Consider the following 25,075-nt stretch of genomic DNA (forward strand, 5'->3'; position numbering starts at 1 on the left):
AGTTTTTGCTAATATAGATAGAATGTTCCCCTAACTAACTGAAAACTGGACGCTCAAACATTCAGGGAACGTTACGGGTAATATTACAAAAATGTTCTCTCTCTCCAGAATTGTTATCTGGGAAATAAGTGTAATTAAGTGTGTTTAATGTGAAGGTGGATATAGGGAGATATGAGTCGTTAATTGTGCAATGGTAGAGTAGGACACACTGCTCTCTCCTCTATCTACTCTATACACAGATGGTAATGGCAATGTATCCCTGAGTGACAAGATGGCTCCCCTTGAAAAAGCTTTTTTTTTGTTTCTGGTTAATGACACCATGGCAGTGTCAAAATGTTCTCCCTTTCTCTATATTTCTTGCACATTCTTGCTTTCTCTCTCTTCTCACACACTTTATCTCTGTATCTCTTACTCACTTATTTCTGTGTCTCACACTTTCCCTTTCACTGCCTCTCTCACACTTTCTCTCTCTCCCATGCTCTTTCTCCCCTTCTCTCTCCACTCTCTGAAGTGGGAGTGAGAATTGAACCTGGTTCCCTGCTGTGTTTTATCCCCAGAGGTGTTTTAAACTGGGACTCTTTTCAACATACTCTTCAATAAGCTACTTATCTCTTTTCTTCTCTTCAAAAACTACACGTTGCAGAAAACATGTCTTATATCGAGCTTCTTCCAACTTTCAGACTTTCGATGTGTGCGTTTTGTTGCAGATTAGGTTTTGATACAGGAGTAGTGTATGGTGGTTAATGAGATATAGGAGAGAGAAATTGCTCCTAACAAAAACTATTTGATAAAGGACGAGTTGTGAAATGTGAAACCTTTAAAATATTAAAAACCTGTAAACACTGCTAATCTTCAATTAGACGTTACCAAATGACAAAGCTACAGACATATCCAGAAAGATTCTGAAAAAAAATGTTGCTCTAACATTCCACTTTTCTTTTTGTCCCTGCCTTCCATAGAGGATGAGCTGCAGCTACCTTCTGTGCACCATCCTCCTGTTCGTAGCCGTCCTACTCGCCGTCACGGTAACCGGCACCATCCTCTTCATGAACCACAACCAGGCCCCGCCCATGTCCGACGGCCCTCCCCACATCTCCACCAATCAGGACGAGGCCAACGCCCTGGTCACTGTGGAGAGGGGCGACGGCTCGCGCATCAACATATTTATTGACCCCAACTGTCCTGACTACAATGGGAACTTCCTGCGTCTGGAGGGGGTGCAGACGTCGCTTCTCCACTCGCTGACCGACCACGACACCGACCTGAAGTCCGTCAAAGGTCAAGACCGGGCACTGCTGGTCAATCTAGCTGAAGAGGTGGCCAAACTGTCGGCCCATGCTGGTCAGCTGAAAATGGACTACGAGTCTCTGAGACGAGGCCAGGGGAGTCTGGGACAGGACCTGAACACACTGCAGACAGAGCAAGGACGCCTCATACAGGTGAGATACTACACGTTACAGATATGTTGCCTAACATACTGAAACACACTCAACACTAGTCTGAGACAAGTGTCTCAGAGACGAGGACAGGGGAGTTTGGGTCAGGACCTGAACACAGCAGACAGAGCAACACTGTAAAATGAATCTAGTTGATTCAACTAATTATAATTTAGTCACTGGTTCCACAGCCTTTTTAATTTAGTAAACCTTTCAGTCAAAGTGTAACGTGAACTAAACATTTTTCTACTTGAGTAAATGTAGGTTAGGGACACCCACATGTTCAGTTACTGCTTTTAACATACAATATTTTCAACATGTTGTGTATGTTCATTTATACAGTAAATGTCCCTCCCTGGGATTTGAATTCATAACCTTGTGGTTAATTACATTCCTATCTTTATTCCGCTCCACCATGTCTGTGTCAATGACAGATTCCACCTGTATTCCTATACTTCAAAGTAAATCAAAGCTTTGCTAAAAGTACACTCAAGAAATACTGTAGTCAACAGACACTAATAAACAGCCCAAAACACACTCTGTGACACACTTGACTTGACACACGTATGCGCAGCCTGACAAAACTACTCTGGGGCAGGACCTGAACACAGCAGGGCAGACTCATACAGTTAAGATACTATACAATACAGTGCAGACAGGGTTTACAGTACTGGATATTTGTCTCTTATCTGAGGCTGCTTGACTGACAGGCTGAAAGGGCTCAGGAAGTGGGTAAGACAGAGTGAGTGTTGACTGACAGTCTCTCCCCTCTACCTAACACACTTTGGTAATTTGGGATGTAACCTGAGAGTGTGAGAAAATGTGTACTTGTCAAGCTGAAGAACCCTATTACCAAGCACTGGGAAAAGATAACTGACAAATGTTCCATATTTTCCATAGATTTGTTCAACTGAGCCTTCATTAAACTACACACAGAATCTACATGTTTTCACAAAGCTTTCCCTCCTGCCCTTCTCTCGTTCTCTTGCTTCTCCCCTTCTCCGTCTTATTCTCTCACAAAGCCATGGTGACGCAAACTGAGTTCTACGTTTGCTACATACTTCAGTCTGAGACTGCCATGGTTGAAGTCGTTTGTGGTGAAGTCAAAAGGAGGGTTGTTGTGCAAAACAAAGTTATCAACAATTAGACCATCTCTAACCAATCAGAGTATCAAAACCTATGGCACATTTTCTAAACGCTGCTTTACCTCCGGAGCAAGGAGTTTGGGTAGCCAGGCAAATGATTCCCTTGAAATGCTCTCTTTCATTCTGTTCGCTACCCATTTTCTGCTCATTCTCTCATTATTAACACACAAAACAAGAGAGAATGAAAAAGAAAGTGAGGAAGTGAGGGAAGACAGAGAGGATTCTTCCCTGAGCAACCGCTGCAGGAGCCGGTATACTGTGCTATTTAGGAAGTGAAACCAAGGCATGGATTAGTGAGAAGTTTCCCGAACGTTTTGGCGTTCTGTTCCTCTGGCTGTTCAAACAGAGCTGGAAAAGGCCTTCTCTTTATCAAAGCCCACGTTCAAACCAGACCAGGAACACTGAACACAGGCAGTGGTTGGAGAAGGGGCGGGAGTTGGTGGGGAAGGGGGGCTGATCAAAGCTGTGGTTAAAAAAAAGGCATGCAGGAGAGGGCTTTGCGTTGTGAAAGTATCGCTCCCAGTAAGCCCTTTTATTTTAGGAGGAAGAGGGGCTGTGAGGGGAGGTAGCTTAGCAGTTAAGAGCATTGGGAAAATAATTGAAATATTGCTGGGGTGAATCTCTGAGCCGACTAGGTGAAAAATCTGTCGATGTGCCATTGAGCAAGGTACTTAACCCTAATTGTGGATTAAAGTCGCTCTGAATAAGAGCATTTGTTCTAATAAAATGTGAGCGTATAATATCTGTAAGCTAACAGAGCTGGGAGACTCCATCTTCTCATTTACACTAGCTAACCAAGGAATGGAAAAACATCTACATGAAGGGAAATGCAGATTCTTCCAGTGCTGCAAGACAATATGTTTCTATTAAAGTCCCCTATTTACAGTGCCTTCTGAAAGTATTTATACCCCTTGACTCAGTGTTTCCCAAACTCTGTCCTCGGGACCCCAAGGGGTGCAAGTTTTGGCTTTTGCCCTAACACTAAACAGCTTATTCAAATGATCAAAGCTTGATGATTTGTTGATCATTTGAATCAGCTGTGTAGTTCTAAAGTAAAAACCAAAATGCGCACCCCTTTGGGTCCTGAGGTCTGAGTTTCGGAAACCATGATATTACTTATTTCACATTTTCTTTTGTTACAGCTTGAATTCAAAATGGATTACGTTTATATTTTTGTCTCACGCATCTACACACAATTCAACATAATGTGGAAACATAGTTTTTGAAATTTTAACAAATTTATTGAAAGGAAACACATAAATATCTCATTTACATAAGTATTCACACCCTGAGTCAATACTTTGTAGAAGCACCGTTGGTGGCGATTACAGCTTTGAGTTGTCTTGGGTATTGGATGTTTTTGGTCCCAGTCCTGATAATGAGGAGGGCCGAGAGATGATCATGATGGCGCCGACAGAGATGGTCGCCTCGCTTCAGGTCCTTAGGAAACTATTCAGTAAATCGTTTTTTTGTGTTATTTCTTCCATTGTTAGCCCAGAAAATCTCAAGTGTTATTACATACAGCCGGGAAGAACTATTGGATATAAAAGCAACGGGAACTTACCAACATTACGACCAGGAAAACGACTTTCCCGATGCGGATCCTTTGTTCGGACCTCCACCCTGGACATGGAATCTTATACCAGAGCAGACCCAAAACAATGTGGTCGCCGCAGGAGAGGCAGACGGAGTGGCCTACTGGTCAGACTTAGAAGGCAAGCACACCGTTCACCGCTTCCGAGCATATTACTCGCTAATGTCCAATCTCTAAACAACAAGGTGGACGAAATTAGGGCACGAGTTGCCTTCCAGAGAGACATCAGATTGTAACATTCTCTGTTTCACGTAAACATGGCTGACTCGGGATATGTTGTCAGAGTCGGTACAGCCACCCGGTTTCTTCACGCATCGAGCCGACTGAAACAAATATCTCTCTGGTAAGAAGAAGGGTGGGGGTGTATGCCTTATGATTAACAACTCATGTTGTAATCATAACAACAGACAGGAACTCAAGTCCTTTTGTTCACCTGATCTAGAATTCCTTACAATCAAATGTCGACCACATTATCTTGTTCAACCTCTCTTTCGTATCGTCTGAGATTCCCAAAGATTGGAAAGCAGCTGCTGTCATCCCCCTCTTCAAAGGAGGGGACACTCTTGACTCAAACTGCTACAGACCTATATCTATGCTACCCTGCCTTTCTAAGGTCTTCGAAAGCCAAGTTAAAGCCAGATTACCGACCATTTCAAATCCCACCGCACCTTCTCCGCTATGCAATCTAGTTTCAGAGCTGGTCATGGGTGCACCTCAGCCACGCTCAAGGTCCTAAATGATATCGTAACCGCCATCGATAAGAAACAATACTGTGCTGCCATATTCATTGACCTGGCCAAGGCTTTCGACTCTGTCAATCACCACATCCTCATCGGCAGTCTCAATAGCCTCGGTTTTTCAAATGATTGCCTCGCCTGGTTCACCAACTACTTCTCTGATAGAGTTCAATGTGTCAAATCGGATGGCCTGTTGTCCGGGCCTCTGGTAGTCTCTATGGGCGTGCCACAGGGTTCTATTCTTGGGCCAACTCTTTTCTCTGTATACATCAATAATGTCGCTCTTGCTGCTGGTGAGTCTCTGATCCACCTCTACGCAGACGACACCATTCTGAATACTTCTGGCCCTTCTTTGGACACTGTGTTAACAACCCTTCAGACGAGCTTCAATGCCATACAACTCTCCTTCCATGGCCTCCAACTGCTCTTAAATACAAGTAAAACTAAATGCATGCTCTTCAACTGATCGCTGCCTGCACCTGCCCGCCCGTCCAGCATCACTACTCTGGACGGTTCTGACTTAGAATATCTGGACAACTACAAATACCTAGGTGTCTGGTTAGACTGTAAGCTCTCCTTCCAGACTCACATCAAACATCTCCAATCCAAAGTTAAATCTAGAATTGGCTTCCTATTTCGCAACAAAGCATCCTTCACTCATGCTGCCAAACATACCCTCATAAAACTGACCATTCTACCGATCCTCGACTTCGGCAATGTCATTTACAAAATTGCCTCCAATACCCTACTCAATAAACTGGAAGCAGTCTATCACAGTGCCATCCGTTTTGTCACCAAAGCCCCATACACTACCCACCACTGCGACCTGTACACTCTCGTTGGCTAGCCCTCGCTTCATACTCGTCGCCAAACCCACTGGCTCCAGGTCATCTACAAGACCCTGCTAGGTAAGTCCCCCCTTATCTCCGCTCACTGGTCACCATAGCAGCACCCACCTGTAGCACGCGCTCCAGCAGGTATATCTCTCTGGTCACCCCCAAAGCCAATTCCTCCTTTGGCCGTCTCTCCTTCCAGTTCTCTGCTGCCAATGACTGGAACGAACTACAAAAATCTCTGAAACTGGAAACACTTATCTCCCTCACTAGCTTTAAGCACCAGCTGTCAGAGCAGCTCACAGATCACTGCACCTGTACATAGCCCATCTATAATTTAGCCCACACCTCTTCCCCTACTGTATTTATGTATTTATTTTGCTCTTTTGCACCCCATTATTTATATTTCTACTTTGCACTTTCTTCCACTACAAATCTACCATTCCAGTGTTTTACTTGCTATATTGTATTTAGTTTGCCACCATGGCCTTTTTTGCCTTTACCTCCCTTATCTCACCTCATTTGCTCACATTGTATGTAGACTTATTTTTCTACTGTATTATTGACTGTATGTTTGTTTTACTCCATGTGTAACTCTGTGTTGTTGTATGTGTCGAACAGCTTTGCTTTATCTTGGCCAGGTCGCAATTGTAAATGAGAACTTGTTCTCAACTTGCCTACCTGGTTAAATAAAGGTGAAACATCTATTTTTTTAATACATTTTAAAAAATCTACCAAGAGAATTCTCTTCGACATAGTCACAGCACCCCCCCCCCCCCCCTTCTTCTACGTAAACTGGAAACCATATATCCTGAGGCTGCATTTATTGTAGCTTTTAACAAAGCTAATCTGAGAACAAGGCATCCTAAATTCTATCAGCATATTGAATGCGTGACACTAGCTGGTAACATTCTGGACCATTGCTACTCTAACTTCTGCAATGCATACAAAGCTCTCCCACGTCCTCCCTTTGGCAAATCTGACCATAACTCCATTTGGTTGCTCCCAGCCTATAGACAGAAACTAAAACAGGAAACGCCTTTGCTCAGGTCTATCCAATGCTGGTCTGACCAATCGGATTCCACGCTTCAAGATTGCTTCGATCACGTGGACTGGTATATGTTCCGGGTAGCCTCAGACAATAACATTGATGTATACGCTGACTCGGAAAGCGTGTTTATTAGCAAGTGCATCGTGATGTTGTACCCACTGTGACTATTAAAACCTTCCTTAACCAGAAACTATGGATTAATGGCAGCATTCATGCAAAACTGAAAGACCGAACCACCGCTTTTAACCATGGCAAGGTGACTGGAAACATGACCGAATACAAACAGTGTAGATATTCCCTCCGCAAGGCGATCAAACAAGCAAAGCGTCAGTATAGAGACAAAGTAGAGTCGCAAATAAACGGCTCAAACACAAGACGTATGTGGCAGGGTCTACAGTCAATCACGGATTACAAAAAGAAAACCAGCCCTGTCGCAGACATCGAGTTCTTGCTCCTAGTCAAATTAAACAACTTCTTTGCTCGCTTTGAGGACAATACAGTGCCACTGACACTGCCCGCTACCAAAGCCTGTGGGCTCTCCTTCTCCGTTGCCAACGTGAGTAAAACATTTAACCTCTATGGGCTAGGCGGGACGAATTCGTCCCACCTACGTAACAGCCAGTCTAATCCAGTGGCGCGATTTTTGAATCGTTTGAAATACTATTACTTCAATTTCTCAAACATATGACTATTTTACAGCTATTTAAAGACAAGACTCTCGTTTATCTAACCACACTGTCCGATTTCAAAAAGGCTTTACAACAAAAGCAAAACATTAGATTATGTCAGGAGAGTGCCCAGCCAGAAATAATCAGACACCCATTTTTCAAGCTAGCATATAATGTCACCAAAAACCCAAACCACAGCTAAATGCAGCACTAACCTTTTATGATCTTCATCAGATGACACACCTAGGACATTATGTTATACAATACATGCATGTCTGTTCAATCAAGTTCATATTTATATCAAAAAACAGCTTTTTACATTAGCATGTGACGTTCAGAAAAAGCATACCCCCCGCAAACTTCCGGGGAATTTACTAACAGTATGCTAAATTACTCACGATAAACGTTCACAAAAAGCATAACAATTATTTTAAGAATTATAGATACATTACTCCTCTATGCACTCGATATGTCCGATTTTAAAATAGCTTTTCGGATGAAGCACATTTTACAATATTCTAAGTACATAGCCCAGCCATCACGGCTAGCTATTTAGACACCCGGCAAGATTAGCCTTCACCATAATAACATTTCCTATAAGAAAAATGTTCTTACCTTTCCTGTTCTTTGTCAGAATGCACGCCCAGGACTTCTACTTCAATAACAAATGTAGGTTTGGTCCCAAATAATCCATAGTTATATCCAAATAGCGTCGTTTTGTTCGTGCGTTCTAGACACTATACGAATGGTAATCCACGGTCGTGCGCAAGGCGCATGGCGTGACAAAAAATGTCTAAATATTCCATTACCGTACTTCGAAGCATGTCAACCGCTGTTTAAAACCAATTTTTATGCCATTTATCTCGTAGAAAAGCGATAATATTCCGACCGGGAATCTGCAATAAACTAAACAGCCGAATTAAAATACTCCGCGGGGGCTAATCGCGCACGCGCCTCATTCCATTGTCACCTAATGGGACACTTGGATAAGGTGATAATCTGTTTCAGCCTGAGGCTGCCTCGTCAACCTTCATGATTTTCCCGGGTCCTGAGAGCCTATTGGAGCCCTGGGAATTGTCACGTTACAGCTAAGATCCTTACTCTTCAATAAACAGATGCAAGACGCACGACTCCTTGTCAAACAGGCCACTTCCTGCATGAAACCTTGTCAGGTTTTTGCCTGCCATAGGAGTTCTGTTATACTCACAGACACCATTCAAACAGTTTTAGAAACTTTAGGGTGTTTTCTATCCAAACCTGAACAATAATATGCATATTCTAGCTTCTGAGTTGGTGTAGGAGGCAGTTAAAAATGGGCACATATTTTTTCCAAAATTCTCAATACTGTCCCCTAGCCCAAACAGGTTAAACATGTTAACCCTCGCAAGGCTGCATGTCCTCAGAACATGAGAAGACCAGCTGGCTGGTGTTTACGGACATATTCAATCAATCCCTATCCAGTCTGCTGTGCCTACATGATTCAATATGGCCACCATTGTTCCTGTCCCCAAGAAAGCTAACTGAACTAAATGACTATCGCCCTGTAGCACTCACTTCTGTCATCATGAAGTGCTTTGAGAGACTAGTCAAGGATCATATCACCTCCACCCTATATCACCTAGACCCACTCCAATATACTTACTATCCCAATAGGTCCACAGACGACACAATCACCATCACACTGCACACTGTCCTATCCCATCTGGACAAGAGGAATACCTATGTAAGAATGCTGTTCATTGACTACAGCCCAGCATTTAACGCCATAGTAACCTCCAAACTTGTCATTAAGCTTGAGTCCCTGGGTCTCGATCCTGCCCTGTGCAGCTGGGTCCTGGACTTTCTGACCGGCAGCCCCAGGTGGTGAAGGTAGGAAACAACATCTCCACACCGCTGATCCTCAACACTGGGGCCCCACAAGGGTGCGTTCTCAGCCCTCTCCTGTACTCCCTGTTCACCCATGACTGCGTGGCCAAGCAGGCCTCCAACTCAATCATCAAGTTTGCAGACGACACCACAGTGGTAGGCTTGATTACGAACAACGATGAGATGGCGTATAGGGAGGAGGTGAGGGCCCTCGGAGGGTGGTGTCAGGTAAATAATCTCTCTTTAAACGTCAACAAAATAAAGGAGATGATTGTGGACTTCAGAAAACAGCAGAGGGAGCATTCCCCCATCCAAATCGACGGGACAGTAGTGGAGAGGGTGGAAAGATTTAAGTTCCTCGGCATACACATCATGGACAAACTGAAATGGTCTACCCACACAGACAGTGTGGTGAAGAAGGCGCAACAGCACCTCTTCAACCTCAGGAGGCTGAAGAAATTTGGCTTGTCACCAAAAACACTCAAAAACTTTTACAGATGCACAATCGAGAGCATCCTGTTGGGCTGTATCACCGCCTGGTACAGCAACTGATCTTCCCACAACCGCAAGGCTCTCTAGAGGGTAGTGTGGTCTGCACAACGCATCACCGGGGGCAAACTACCTGCCCTCCAGGACACCTACAGCACTCGATGTCACAGGAAGGCCAAAAAGATCATCAAGGACAACAACCACCCGATCCACTGCCTGTTCACCACGCTATCATCCAGATGGCGAGGTCAGTACAGGTGCATCAAAGCTGGGACTGAGAGACTGAAAAACAGCTTCTATCTCAAGGCCATCAGACTGTTAAACAGCCATCACTAACATAGAGTGGCTGCTGCCAACAGACTCAAATCACTGGCCACCTTAATAAATTTAATAAATGGATTTAATAAAGCTATCACTAGTAACACTTTAAATATGCCACTTTATTAATAATGTTTACATATCGTACATTACTCATCTCCTATGCATATACTGTATTCAATACTATCTACTGCATCTTGCCTGTTCTGCATGGTCATCGCTCATTCATATATTTATGTGTAATGTTCTTATTCATCCCTTTACATTTGTGTGTAAGGTAGTCGTTGTGAATTCTTTAGATTACTTGTTAGATATTACTGCACCGTTGGAACTAGAAGCACAAGCATTTCACATTAACATATGCTAACCATGTGTATGGGACCAGTACAATTTGATTTGATTGTGTATGTCTGTATCAGCGTTGAACATCTGGATTTGGGGATTTTCTCCCATTCTTCCATACAAATTTTCTCAAGCTTTGTTAAGTTAGATGGGGAGTGGCAGTGAACAGCAATCTTCAAGTCTTTCCACAGATTGTCAATGGGATTCAAGTCTGGGCTTTGGCTGGGCCAATAAAGGACTTTCACATTCTTGTTCTGAAGCCATTACAGAGTTGCTTTGGCTGTATGCTTGGGGTCATTGTCCTGTTGGAACGAAAATATCCACCCCAGTCTAAGGTCGTTTGCAGGTTCTCATCAAGAATATTCCTGTCTTTGGCTCCATTCATTGTTTCCTCTATCCTTACCCGTCTCCCAGTCCTTGCCACTGAAAAGCATCCCCATAGCATGATGCTGCCACCACCTCATCAGACCACATAATCTTTTGCCTTATGATCTCAGAGTCTTTCATGTGCCTTTTTGCAAAACTCCAGGAATGCTGTAATGTGCTTCCATCTGGCCACTCTCACATAATGCCCAGATTTCTAAATTGCTGTAGAGACTGTTGCCCTTCTGGCAGGTTCGCCCATCTCAGCCAAGGAACTCTGTAGTTCTGTCAGTGTAGTCATTGGGTTGATAGTCACCTCCCTTACCAAGGTCCTTCTTGCCCGGTTGCTCAGTTTGGTCGGATGGCCAGATCTAGACAGAGTCTGGGTTTTTCCATATTTTTTTTTATTTCCCAATGATGAAAACCAGTGTGTTCTTGGACTTCATGGTGTAGTTTCTGCTCTGACATGCATTGTCAACTGTGGGACCTTATATAGACAGGTGTGTTTCATTCTAAATCATGTCCAAACAATTGAACTGGCCACTGGTGGACTCCAATCAAGTTGTAGTGACTTCTCAAGGATGATCAAAGGAAATTGTATGTACCTGAACTCATAGCAAAGGGGTCTGTAATCAAGATATGTCTGTATATCATTTGAAATACATTTGCTAAAAATTTGAAAAACATGTTTTCACTTTGTCATTATGGTGTATTGAATTGAATCGATTCTGAATTCAGGCTGTAATAAAATGTTTAATAAGTCAAGTGGTATGAATACTTGGTATGGTTTGAATACTTTCTGAAAGCACTGTAGGGGACTTTGAGAGGTTCTGGACCGGTTGCATCCATTATATTTGTGTACAGAGCACTCTGTGAACAGTGCAACATCAATTGCTGTGCACTCCTTGAAAGGTCTGGTTGTCCTACTTCACATACCTCTCTCTGCTCTGAGCTGAGATACAGTATGTGAAATCGGACACCTAATTTGTATATTTTCGGGCCGATCCGGACAAAGGATTGATTTCCGCTGGTTGTGAACCTTGCAGCTCTGCTTGCAATACTGTATATGAAACGGGAGAACCTAGCAATTGCAGCAAAAGCAGTCTGATCTCACTGAGATGTTCTCAGATGGATTTAGAGCTCTCAATATCAAAGAATAAAAAATGATTTAATAGAATTGAAACAAGACCACTTTTGCTTGGTCACTTTGTGCTTATAGTTGAAGTTGTAACGAGTCAGCAGACATTTGAATGGCGTCTCTGCGTCACTCAGAGGACGCTGGGCAGAACATTCTCTGTCATCAGTTAAATGAAATTGTGCCAATTTTGTACTGTCACTAAGTATGATTGCTGCTATATTTTGAAAGCATTTCAATCATTTCAAGCCCTATTCCCCCACTTTTGTTGAATAGGAAAAAAATAATATATGATTCTCATGTTTTCATATTTCTATTATATTTTAGCACAAATTACTTGCTGTTTGGTGTCCCAATGCAAACATTCTCATATTTCTGCAGATTCTCACAGTATAACGTGTGTTGAAGATCGACGAATGCTGTTTCTGTCTGGCTGCAGACCTAGTCTACAGAATACACTGTGTTTCCCATTTCCTTGTCTAAATACTAAAAACATGAAGGCCAAATTGAATCTGCAGAGGACAAAAGCCTCTTCTTAAGTCCCTCTAAGTCATTTTAAATGGTGTTTGTTTAAAAAAATGATATGCCTGCAGTTTGAGCTTGGTACAAGTCATATCAGCTCCAGTGATACAGCCCCAGCTTTAGCCATGCAGAACTCAGGGGGGGAGTGGGATAGAGAAAGAAAGAGAGAGCGTCGAGAGAGAGCGAAACCATAGACAGCGTAGAGGGATAGAAAGGGAGAAAGAGAGAGAGAGATAGAGGGAAAAAGAGAATGCATATAGAGAAAGAGCTAGACTAAAGAGCGAGACCAAGATGGTAGCAACGAGCATCTAGCGGGGGCTAAGTGGAGGTGGCGGTGACGGAGACGTCTTGGTAGCAGAGCAAAGCCACAACCCTGTGTGATTGATTTCCTCCCTCAGATGAGGCGAACGCAGGCCACTCGCTGCTCTGTGGTTTATGTGCATGCAGACGCTGTTCCCCACCTGACACTTCAGTATGACTGTCTGATCTATGACTGTCTGATCCCTGGCCCGTGTCCAGGGACAAGATTTATGGTGCCACGGTTAGTAATGGCCCTGACTGCATGCAACACGGGGAGCCCCAGGAGAATGGTTCCAACCCACGACATAAGTAAGGAACTGTCCCAGAATGCCCCAGAGGTGTGGGAAGGAGGAAGGATCTGATTGGACAGGTATATAGGCCATTTCAAAGTTAGGGTGTGTGTGTGTCACTTTGATGGACATACCAATTTCTTTGGATGTCTTTTTCTTACACACACATAGATTGTAGATATAGTTATTCCTCAAGAAATCACTAATTTCATGCCCTCGAGCTAGTCTTACCTTTCAAACACACATCTGATCTCATAACATCCTTGCGTAGACAAACAGTAACTCCTTTTGAGCACACACATAGACAGACGCGCGCACACGCATGACGCATACATCGGGCACTGCTGAAATCACATTACACGGCCACAGGGTCTCTACACCCCCACTAAGGCTATGACCCATTTTACGCTGAGGAGAGAGGGAGCACAGGGAATTGGGTTTTTGTATGTGCTTCTATATACCTGGTTTGTGTGTGTGGGCGTGCGTGCCTGCGTGCGTGCGTGTGTGTGTGTGCGTGTGTGTGTGTGTGCGTGTGTGTCTGTGTGTGTGTGTGTGTGTGTGTGTGTGTGTGTGTGTGTGTGTGTGTGTGTGTGTGTGTGTGTGTGTGTGAGCCAGCGTGTGTCTAAGAGTGCATCTTTGCAAGTGAATGATAGGATGAGTCACCAATTCCCCTGATTTCATTGAGTTCTATGTGTGAGAGTAGAGGGAGAGAGATGGAGAGAGATGGAGGGGGAGATCTAGGGGATCTAGGGGAAGAGTGAGGTGGGGGGGGTAAAGAGAGAGCTGTCAGCAGCTTATCACTAAACCCAGACTAATACACAATTAGCATCACAATACAATTAGTTCTCATTATAGCCTTCTAAAGCAGCTCCACAATGGCCTGGGGTGACTCCCCTTACTACACTAGATGTATCAAGTGTTTAAGTGTGTGTGTGTGTGTGTGTGTGTGTGTGTGTGTGTGTGTGTGTGTGTGTGTGTGTGTGTGTGTCTGTGTGTGTGTGTGTGTGTGTGTGTGTGTGTGTGTGTGTGTGTGTGTGTGTGTGTGTGTGTGTGTGTGTGTGTGTGTGTCTGTGTGTGTGTCTGTGTGTGTGTGTTGTGGTTATTGAGGCCAGTGGAGGGCCTGTGGGTTTCTCTACTGTAATGCTGTTAACACACCAGGCTATAGCTGACTCCATGGACGCTGCCTCAGACTCACAGGAGTCTGAGCCACTTATCTGTGTTTTTTTGCAGGGGCAGAGGAATGTGTATGTGCGTGTGTGTGTGTGTGTGTGTGTGTGTGTGTGTGTGTGTGTGTGTGTGTGTGTGTGTGTGTGTGTGTGTGTGTGTGTGTGTGTGTGTGTGTGTGTGTGTGCGTGTGTGTCCAACACCAGGCCGGGTAGCCGCTGGACAAGTAGGTGTACAGCGGTGGAGAGCAGAAAGGAAAGAGGTAAAGAGCTAGAAGGTAGAAACATAAACAGTTAGAGAGGTTTGTTGTTCTATTCTCTACTGGCAACCCCATTTATCAATCGAGTGGGCTCGCTCTTTTCTCTAAACCAATCAGGGGGCAACATGCTGGGGATATTGGCTTAGATCAGAGGTACACAGCTTTGGTCCATGGTGTAAGCAATATACAACCAATCAGTAAATCAAGTGATGGACAGGGAGAAATGAAAACAGCAGGACTTGAGGGCCTGTTATGTTTAAATGCAGTCTTTTTGTGGCCTATTGAGCCTGATTCACAATATAGGGCAAATTTGGCCTGGGCACACCGAGCCAAGTTGGGTTGTACTAGGCTTTTTATTTTGTTTGTTATTAAACTAGGCAAGTCAGTTAAGAACAAATTCTTATTTACAATGACAGCGTACCGGGGAACAGTAGGTTAATTGCCTTGTTCAGGGGCAGAACGACAGATATTGACTATGTCATCTCTGGGATTCGATCCAGCAACCGTTCTGTTACTGGCTCAACACTCTAACCACTAGGCTTGCCTGGTTACACATCCACCACATTGTCTGGAACAGTGCTGGAAAGAACAAAGTGAAAAGGAAACATGCGGGCATGCACAGTACGGATCAGGTCGTTGTGAATCAGGCATTGGAGTTCTGCTCAGGGTGGAGTTATATTTCTGGACTACAGTGGTGGATATTTCTACATATGCATACATAGTTAGTCATTAAGAATTGTCAACTAATAGTTTAATATCTTCAGAACATAGACTACATGTTAGAACAGGTACAATCCTACCTCTCCTTCCTGTATGTCTCATTCGATTTCTCTCTACCCCTCATTCAGGACTGAACCTATCCCAACACAAATGATAATACAAATTATGGTTAACTAATGGTTAATACTGTGTATTGCAGCTGCTGTCCGACTGCCAGATCAACATGGTGAAGGTGGTGAACTCTGTAAGCGATGCTCTCAACTCCATGCAGAAGGAGACAGGAGGGCTGAAGGCTCGTGTCAAGGCTGACCTACAGCGGGCACCGGTCAGAGGCGCTCGCCTCAAAGGCTGTGCCAACGGTAAATCTCATAACTGTCTGTGTGTGTGTACGTGTGTGTGTGTGTGTGTGTGTCAGTGGAGGCTTCTGAGGGGAGGACAGCTCATAATAATGGCTGGAACGGTGTGAATGGAATGGCATCAAACCATGTGTTTGATGTATTTGAAACCATTCCACTGATTCCGCTCCAGCCATTGACACGAGCCCGTCCTCCTTTATTAAGGTGTCACCAACCTCCTATGGTGTCTGTCTGTCTGTCTGTCTGTCTGTCTGTCTGTCTGTCTGTCTGTCTGGCTGGCTGGCTGGCTGGCTGGCTGGCTGGATGGCTATCTGTCTGTCTGTCTGTCTGTCTGTCTGTCTGTCTGTCTGTCTGTCTGTCTGTCTGTCTGTCTGTCTGTCTGTCTGTCTGTCTGTCTGTCTGTCTGTCTGTCTGTCTGTCTGTCTGTCTGTCTGTCTGTCTGTCTGTCTGTCTGTCTGTCTGTCTGTCTGTCTGTCTGTCTGTCTGTCTGTCCTGCATGCATATATCTATGTGTGTGTGTCTCTCTGTCTTCATATGTGTCTGTCTGTCCTGTATATGTACAATATATCTCTCTATCTGTGTATTATTCAATAGTCTGCCAGTGGTGAAGGCCCTTGGTGCTAGTGTTGAATATACAGCGTGTACATAAATGAGTAGTGACTGGTGTGTTTATTGAGGTGTGTCGCTCGGAGTGAGAGCCTGAGAAAGCCTGAGGCGTGGTCGCTGAAGAAAGCTTTAGTCAAACCTAAAAGACCTGAGGAGAGTCTCCCTCTAGCCACCAACCATGGAATACACTGTGGCTGACACTTACATACCACACACACACACACACTAACACTAACACTAACACACTCGAGAGTATGCGCGCCACAGGCCCCAGGTTCCCATTAATATTTCACACACGTAGGGACTGCATGAAAATCCTTGATGTAATTTCACACTCCCGGATCCCTGCATATGTGGAACTTTACAATATCCATTTCAATGACTACCCTGCTAGCTACCACCCTGTCCAACATGCTATACACTTGTAAAAAAATATATATTCTTTGGATCAACCTAATAAAATCTGGATCAACTGGTTACAAGTAAATGGGTTAGGTTTTCTCAATTGAAAAAATGACATTTGTTGAAACCAAACATGATTCAATGCCAACTGTTCAACACCAATATTTCAATTTGCAACCTATTTCTTTCAACATTCATCTTACTTTCCCCTTTTGTTAAACCTACCAAATAACATAAATTCAAAACCTAATACATATGTTGTAGCAAGTAGATTTTTCGCTTTGGAACTGCCTCTCCAAATTTCATAAATTGGTTTTCAAGCAATTAAATCAATTTCCTCTTAATCAAGATATGAAGTATGTTCCATAACATAAGTAATGACTCCAGACACATTCACGTAAGACTTTTACATCAACTTGCTACAACATTGTTACCAAATAATGAAGGTCTCATCCACACAAGCACTTCCAGCATTGCAGTACTTAAACCACAATCACTTACAATTTAGTGTAGAATATGTACGTAAAGTATTTAAAAATAAAATGGAATACATTTCCTGGAATGACATTCACTCTCATGGGTAGTTAAGAAAAATAACCGAAAAGCCACGCCCCCAATAGGCCATGCCTCCAACTCTGCCGCCGCTACGTTGCACCCACCGCTGTTCAATGCGAATGGGCACGTGTTGAAAGCAATTTCGAAGCTTTCATTCAATAAAAATAATCACATTGATCTGTCAAATTCGTTATTTGATTTCAGACAAATTGAAATGAACCAACGCGTAATTGTGGATAATTCCAATCACAAAAAGCACTTCACAACTGTGCCGTCCTACTTTGTACAGTGTACACGGGTGGAGGAGCACAGCCTACTCGTAGCACAGCCTACTCGTAGCACAGAGCATCGCCCTGGCTGCATGTCTATGAAACTGAAACATATACAGTACACTAGCATAGCGTTATTTGTTTTTTACATGCCTAAAAAAATATAGATTGTCTGTAAGAAAAGCAACTTTGCTACTGATTCTGAATTTGATGGTCATTTCCTAAATGGCATATATTATATTATTATTAACTGGTGCAACAAGTTCACCAGGCTCATAGCAGGGGGCGTAGGGGGACGAGGGATGAGAAATGTCTAAGGGAAGTCTCTAAAGTGTCTTCTCTCCAAAATTATAGTGTTTGGCCCCTGTGGGAACTCTCTCTCTATGCTTTAAATTCTGGGGTTTGACCTACTGAAAGCTGGCATGCATAATCTATGAGGACTAATCATCACAGAATTCCCCCAACACAGAAACGAACCCACACACACCCAAACCTGCTGATCCCTCTGTCGCACAAATACTACCTATATCCCCAACCCCCCTCTCTCACCACCTAAGTCCCCATTATCCCCCTCTCCCTATCTGTCAAGAGAGGGCTAGATATAGTAAGAGGGCGCCCGAGAAGAAGGCAGACGGTTTACCCAGACGATAGTGTTATTTTGTTAGTTTATTTGCGTTGTTTATAACTTATTTTTTTACTTATTTTGTACATAATGTTGCCACTACCGTCTCTTATGACAGAAAATAGCTTCTGGACATCAGGACTGCGATTACTCACCATGGACTAGCAGAATCCTTTTTTCCTTTCACGACTCTGACGAGCCCGACACAAAGGATATACTGCTTCCACGGGAACAGGCCCCGGTCCCCGTGAACCGCGTGAAGAGGAGACGGAGAAAGAGGGGCCGAAGGGCGGGCTGCCTTCTGAGAATTTGTAGGTGATCGAATAAACCCCCACTTCCCTCCATACTGCTAGTAAATGTGCAATCCTTGGAGAATAAAATTGACGAGTTACACGGAAGATTAAACTAACAACGGGACATAAAAAACTAACATCTTATGCTTCACGGAGTCGTGGCTGAACGATGACAATATTAACATACAGCTGGCTGGTTATATGATGTACTGGCAGGATAGAACAGTGGCGTCTGGTAAGACAAGGGGTGGGGGACTATGTATATTTGTAAATAACAGCTGGTGCACGATACCTGTGGTCTTGAGCTATTGCTCGCCTGAGGTACAGTATCTCATGATAAAGTGTAGACCACACTACCTACCGAGAGAGTTTTCATCTGTATTCTTCGTAGCTGTTTACATACCACCACAGTCAAAGGCTGGCACTAAGACAGCATTGAATGAGCTGTATTCTGCCATAAGCAAACAAGAAAACGCTCACCCAGGGGTGGCGCTCCTAATAGCCGGGGACTTTAATGCAGGGAAACTTAAATCTATTTTACCAAATTTCTATCAGCATGTTAAATGTGCAACCAGAGGAAAAAGAACTCTGGACCACCTATACTCCACACACAGAGACACATACAAAGCTCTCCCTCACCCTCCATTTGGCAAATCTGACCGTAATTCTATCATCCTGATTCCTGCTTATAAGATCAAAGTAAAGCAGGAAGCACCAGTGACTAGATCAATAAAAAAGTGGTCAGATGAAGGAGATGGTAAGCTACAGGACTGTTTTTCTAGCACAGACTGGAAAATTTTTGGGGATTCCTCCGATGGCATTGAGGAGTACACCACATCAGTCATTGGCTTCATCAATAAGTGCATCGATGACGTTGTCCCCACAGTGACTGTACGTACATACCCCAACCAGAAGCCATGGATTACAGGCAGCATCCGCACTGAGCTAAAGGCTAGAGCTGCCACTTTCAAAGAGTGGGACTCTAACCCAGAATCCCGCTATGCCCTCCGACGAACCATCAAACAGGCAAAGCGTCAATACACGACTAAGTTCGAATTGTACTACACCAGCTCTGACGCTCGTCAGATGTGGCAGGGCTTGCAAACTACTACGGGCTACAAAGGGAAGCACAGCCGAGAGCTGCCCAGTGACACGAGCCTACCAGACGAGCTAAACTACTTCTATGCTCGCTTCGAGGCAAATAACACTGAAACATGAATGAGAGCACCAGCTCTTCCGGAAGACTGTGTGATCACGCTCTCCACAGCCAATGTGAGTAAGACCTTTAAACAGGTCAACATTCACAAGGACGCAGGGCCAGACGGATTACCAGGACGTGTACTGTGAGCATGCGCTGACCAACGGGCAAGTGTCTTCACTGACATTTTCAACCTCTTCCTGTCAGACTCTGTAATACAAACATGTTTTAAGCAGACCACCATAGTGCCCGTGCCCAAGAACACTAAGGTAACCTGCCTAAATGACTAGCGACCCATAGCACTCACATGTGTAGCCATGAAGTGGTTTGAAAGGCTGGTCATGGCTCACATCAACACCATTATCCCAGAAACCCTACCCCACTCTAATGTGCATATCGCCCCAACAGATCCACAGATGATGCAATCTCTTTTGCACTCCACACTGACCTTTCCCAGCTGGACAAAAGTAACACCTATGTGAGAATTCTATTCGTTGAATACAGCCCAGCGTTCAACACCATAGTTCCCTCAAAGCTCATCAGTAAGCAAAGGACCCTGGGACTAAACACTACCCTCTGCAACTGGATCCTGGACTTCCTGACGGGCCGCCCCCAGGTGGTAAGGGTAGGTAACAACACATCCACAACGCTGATCCTTAACACAGGGGCCCCTCAGATGTGCGTGCTCAGTCCCCTCCTGTACTCCCTGTTCACTCATGACTGCACGCCCAGGCATGACTCCAGTGGCACAACAGTCGTAGGCCTGATCACCGACAATAATGAAGACAGCCTATAGGGAGGATGTCAGAGACCCGACCGTGTGGTGCCAGGACGACAACCTCTCCCTCAACGTGATCAAGACAAAGGAGATGATTGTGGACTACAGGCAAAACAGGACCAAGCACCCTCCCCCACCCCCCACCCCCCCCCCACCCCTCTTTACACCACTGTTACTCTCTGTTGTCATCTATGCATTTAGTCACTTTAATTTTTCTTTTTTATTTTATTTCACCTTTATTTAACCAGGTAGGCAAGTTGAGAACAAGTTCTCATTTGCAACTGCGACCTGGCCAAGATAAAGCAAAGCAGTTCGACACATACATCAACACAGAGTTACACATGGAATAAACAAACATGCAATCAATAATACAGAATAATATAGAAAGATCTATATACAGCATGTGCAAATGAGGTAGGATAAGAGAGGTAAGGCAATAAATAGGCCATGGTGGCAAAGTAATTACAATATAGCAATTAAACACTGGAATGGTAGAATGTGCAGAAGATGAATGTGCAAGTAGAGATACTGGGGTGCAAAGGAGCAAGATAAATAAATAAATAAATGCAGTATGGGGATGAGGTAGATTGGATGGGGTATTTACAGATGAGCTATGTACAGGTGCTATGTACAGGTGTAGTGATCTGTGAGCTGCTCTGACAGCTGGTGCTTAAAGCTAGTGAGGGAGGCCAGCTTTAGTGATTTTTGCAGTTCGTTCCAGTCATTGGCAGCAGAGAACTGGAAGGAGAGGCGGCCGAAGGAACAATTGGTTTTGGGGGTGACCAGCGAGATATACCTGCTAATAACTCTAGCTACATGTACATACTACCTCTGTATCAGTACCCCCCTGTATATAGTCTCACTTTTGTTATTTTACTGCTGCTCTTTAATTACTTGTTACTTTTATCCCTTATTCTTATCTGTATTTTTTTTAACTGCATTGTTGGTTAGGGGCTCGTAAGTAAGCATTTCACTGTAAGGTGTATTTGGCGCATGTGACTAATAACATTTGATTTGATATGTCCACAGTATAAGGCTATAAGAAGTCTAGTCGAATGTTCTCTTCATCTCTCTCATTTCTCTTTGTGTGCTCTTACGTAATGTTTTAGCCACTTGTTTTACTGTCCAGCTAGAATTCCAACTGATAGATTTTTGTTTGTCTTCGTCTCTTTGTCTTTTTCTCTTCCCTTCTGCATCTCTCGCTCTCTCCGTCTCCCTCCCTTTCTCCCTATCTCTAGGCTCTCGTCCTCGTGACTGTGGTGATCTGTATGCTAACGGGCAGAGGGAGGATGGCATCTACTCTGTGTTTCCCACTCACTACCCCTCCGGCTTCCAGGTCTACTGTGACATGACCACGGACGGAGGGGGCTGGACGGTGAGTCATACTGTACACACACACACGCTCGCTCAAGAAAACCACACACACATTCAGAGGCACACATGCAAAGGCACACACACAGAATCCGAGGCACACACAAGCGCACGAGCACACACACACACACGCTCAAGAAAACCACACACACATTCAGAGGCACACTCGTAGAGGGCACACACACACACACACACACACACACACACACCCACACACACACACACACACACACACACACACACACACACACACACACACACACACAGAGAGAGAGAGGAACGCATACAGGGAAGAACACACACTCACATGACACACACTCATGAGTGGAACGGTCTGGTGTCTGCATTAGAATAGAAGAAACACAGGCATTTATATCCTCAAGCACTCCAATAGTTTTCTTATTCATCCACAACAGACACAGTCTCTCTCCCATCTTTCTCCTTCTTTGCACTTTTTTGGGCTTGGTAATCAAAATGAAAAACTCCAGAGCTAAAAGGTAATGAAATGCTTTTTATTATTATTACCTTTGGTTTATTACGACTACCTTTGTTTTAAATTGGATTTACTCTAACAAATTATATCTGTCAAGCCACACTAAAATAAGAATCATTCAGTGTGGAATGCTCTTAATTAAAACTGTCCCAGACTGCAACATACATTTCATTTCACCAATCTTTTGGATCTCCAGAGTACAAAAATTGTTTTCTTCAACACTCCTCATGATTAAAATCCAGCACTGCATGCACCCTAGCAGACTTGTCTATATAGAAAAACCAAAGTGGAAGAAATGAGCTGCGATTAGATTGCTTGTTTAACTTTAGACCTTACACAGTGTGTAGAGCTGAAAAAAAAACAATGGAACAGTGCCTGAGAACGCAGGCGAGAAGGAGATACATAACTACTAGATATCCATCTACGAGAGAGAGAGAGAGAGAGAGAGAGAGAGAGAGAGAGAGAGAGAGAGAGAGAGAGAGAGAGAGAGAGAGAGAGAGAGAGAGAGAGAGAGAGAGAGAGAGAGAGAGAGAGAGAGAGAGAGAGAAATTAGTATTCAAAGGAGAATGAAATAATTGAACAGGGTGAAAGAAAGAGAGAGAGAGAGAGAGTTGGGAATTGAATAGGGGGAGTGAGAGATTGAGAGCATCTATTAGGTAGATATGAGAAGGTGCATATAGAGTAATGGGGAGGTATTACACAGGCTGTGGGTCCTTGTGTCACAGTAGGCATTGACTCATCTGTTCCCCCCAAAAATCTAGCGTGACAGCTACTCAGCACTTCACTCAGTAGTTTATAAACCAGATAGACATACTCAGCCACAGATTTAAATGTACAACCCAATTTGCCACTGTGAGACTCTCAAAGACACATGGCTCTGCTTGTTGTGACACTAGAATGTTAAGTTGTTTATTTTCACTTGTCTTCCTGTGATAGGCTTTTGATAAGGATTTGATATCCAAATACAGTAGGATATGATTAAGTTAGAATGGAATTGAATGTTTAGTTGTTTGTTGTCGAAGGGGAAGACACTGGTCTCCTATTCATATCCCGAGTAGCGCAGTGGTCTAAGGCGCAGCAGTCTACATCTCACTGTAAGAGAAGTCACTGTAGTCCCTGGTTCAAATCCAGGCTGCATCGCTTCCCGGCTGTGATTGGGAGTGTGCAATTGGCCTGGTTTTGGCTGGCGTAGGCTGTCATTGTAAATAAGAATTTGTTCTTATTTGACTGACTTGCCTAGTTAAAACATATATATATATATATATAAGGATTTGATATCCAAATACAGGATAGGACAAAATTAAGTGTTAGGTTGTTTGTGTTTTGCGGAGTTGTTTGGTTTTAAGCGATCAAACACTCTTGTGTAGCTGGGTCTATACAAGAGTGTTTTTTGTGAGCTGTTCTGTGAGATTGAATCTTTGGACAGCTATCCCACATAGAGGATTAGAACGGTAGAGACAGCGAGGTGAACAAACACAGTGTCACAGATCTATTAGATCTGAAAACATTGGCTACCTCCCAAATGCACTACATCCCTTTGTTGTGCACTTCTTTTGACAAGGGCTCCTGAGGCCCTGGTCAAAAGTATATCACTTTATAAAGAATAGGGTCCCATTTGGGACCCAATCACTGTCACAGAACTACTACATCTAAAAACGCTGTCACAGAAACACTAGATCTATATAGTTTTCTGATGGGAGACATAAGCCGTGTTCATCTAGCTTTACTGTGCGTGTGTGTGTGTGTGTGCGTGCATGTACTTTTTGTATTCTCTTTATGTGTGTCCTGTTAATATTAGTGTATGTGTGTGTAGTTTATTCGGTTCAGTGTGTGTATGCAGTGTGTCAGTGTGCGGTGTAGTGCCCATTTTTCTCTCTTGTTCTGAGCTGTAGTGGTCCTTAGGGAGACGAGAGTGGAGCTCTTATAAGGAACTAATACTTTATCTGCTTTGTAAATCATCTATAGCCTGCAGCGCTTTGGCTGTTCCTACACACTTACTACACACACACACACACACACACACACACACACACACACACACACACACACACACACACACACACACACACACACACACATACACACACAAAAATCACAAAAATCACAAAGACACACGCACAAAGACCAGATGGGGACAGTTTAGGATATTTGTTTGCCGGGCCCATTGTCCACCATCACGGAGAGACTGTGCTGTCTGAGTTAGTCCCTATACCAATAACCTTCTCAACTCTGCCAAACGCGGACTCTGCTCTACTCAAGTTAATGACAGACACACGGTGCGTGTGTGTGTGCGTGTGTGCGTGCATATGTGTGTGTGTCACTGTCAGCGAGCGTGCCTTACACAAGCAAGGTCATAGCCTCCTGTGACAGAGTGCTTGACACAGCATGATGGAGTACAGCCAACCATCAGTCTGTATCTGGGTGTGTATCTTTCCATGTTGGTGTGTTTGTGTGTGTATGTGTGTGTGCGTGCGTCAGTCACTGTCAGCAAGTCTGCCTTACACAGTCTATGTGTGTGTACTTGGTTGTTCAATTTACCAAATGTATGCCTCTATGCATGCTGTTCTTCGCATGAAACGTTTAAGAATCAACTCATTCTAAATTTGCCAATGTCACAGCCTAATTGCTGAGACCTTAACAGACAGCATCTCATCTCCTGTCTGTCTCCCTGTCTATTCATAATGGTTAACACCTCCGGGTCATTAACAGCCCAGAGGTGAGATCCAACGAGAGTTAGGACTGTCTGTAACAGGTACAGAGAGACGTGGGCTTACATAAGGAATGAGCCATATGCTGCCGTTCACTCAAACAGAGCAGCCCTACTGAGACTAAGGCACACACAGAGAGGGGCTTGAAGAGGGAGGGAGGGAGGGGAGGGAGGGAGGGAGGGAGGGAGGGAG

The 25,075-nt window shown here is 44.0% G+C and overlaps 1 protein-coding gene across 2 annotated transcripts in view; it reads left to right on the forward strand.

The window, feature by feature from the left end:
- The window catches only part of LOC106562973 (fibrinogen C domain-containing protein 1), a 254,379-nt gene that overhangs the window by 95,064 nt on the left and 134,240 nt on the right, over positions 1–25,075 (forward strand). For both annotated transcript variants that reach the window (XM_014128131.3, XM_014128128.3), the window contains 3 exons: positions 960–1,439; positions 15,432–15,591; positions 21,550–21,686. In XM_014128131.3, the coding sequence (XP_013983606.1) occupies positions 960–1,439; positions 15,432–15,591; positions 21,550–21,686 (777 nt within the window). The remainder of the gene's footprint in view (positions 1–959; positions 1,440–15,431; positions 15,592–21,549; positions 21,687–25,075) is intronic.

This window comes from Salmo salar, chromosome 11 (genome assembly GCF_965601325.2).
Source record: "Salmo salar chromosome 11, fSalSal1, whole genome shotgun sequence".
Taxonomy (NCBI): domain Eukaryota; kingdom Metazoa; phylum Chordata; class Actinopteri; order Salmoniformes; family Salmonidae; genus Salmo; species Salmo salar.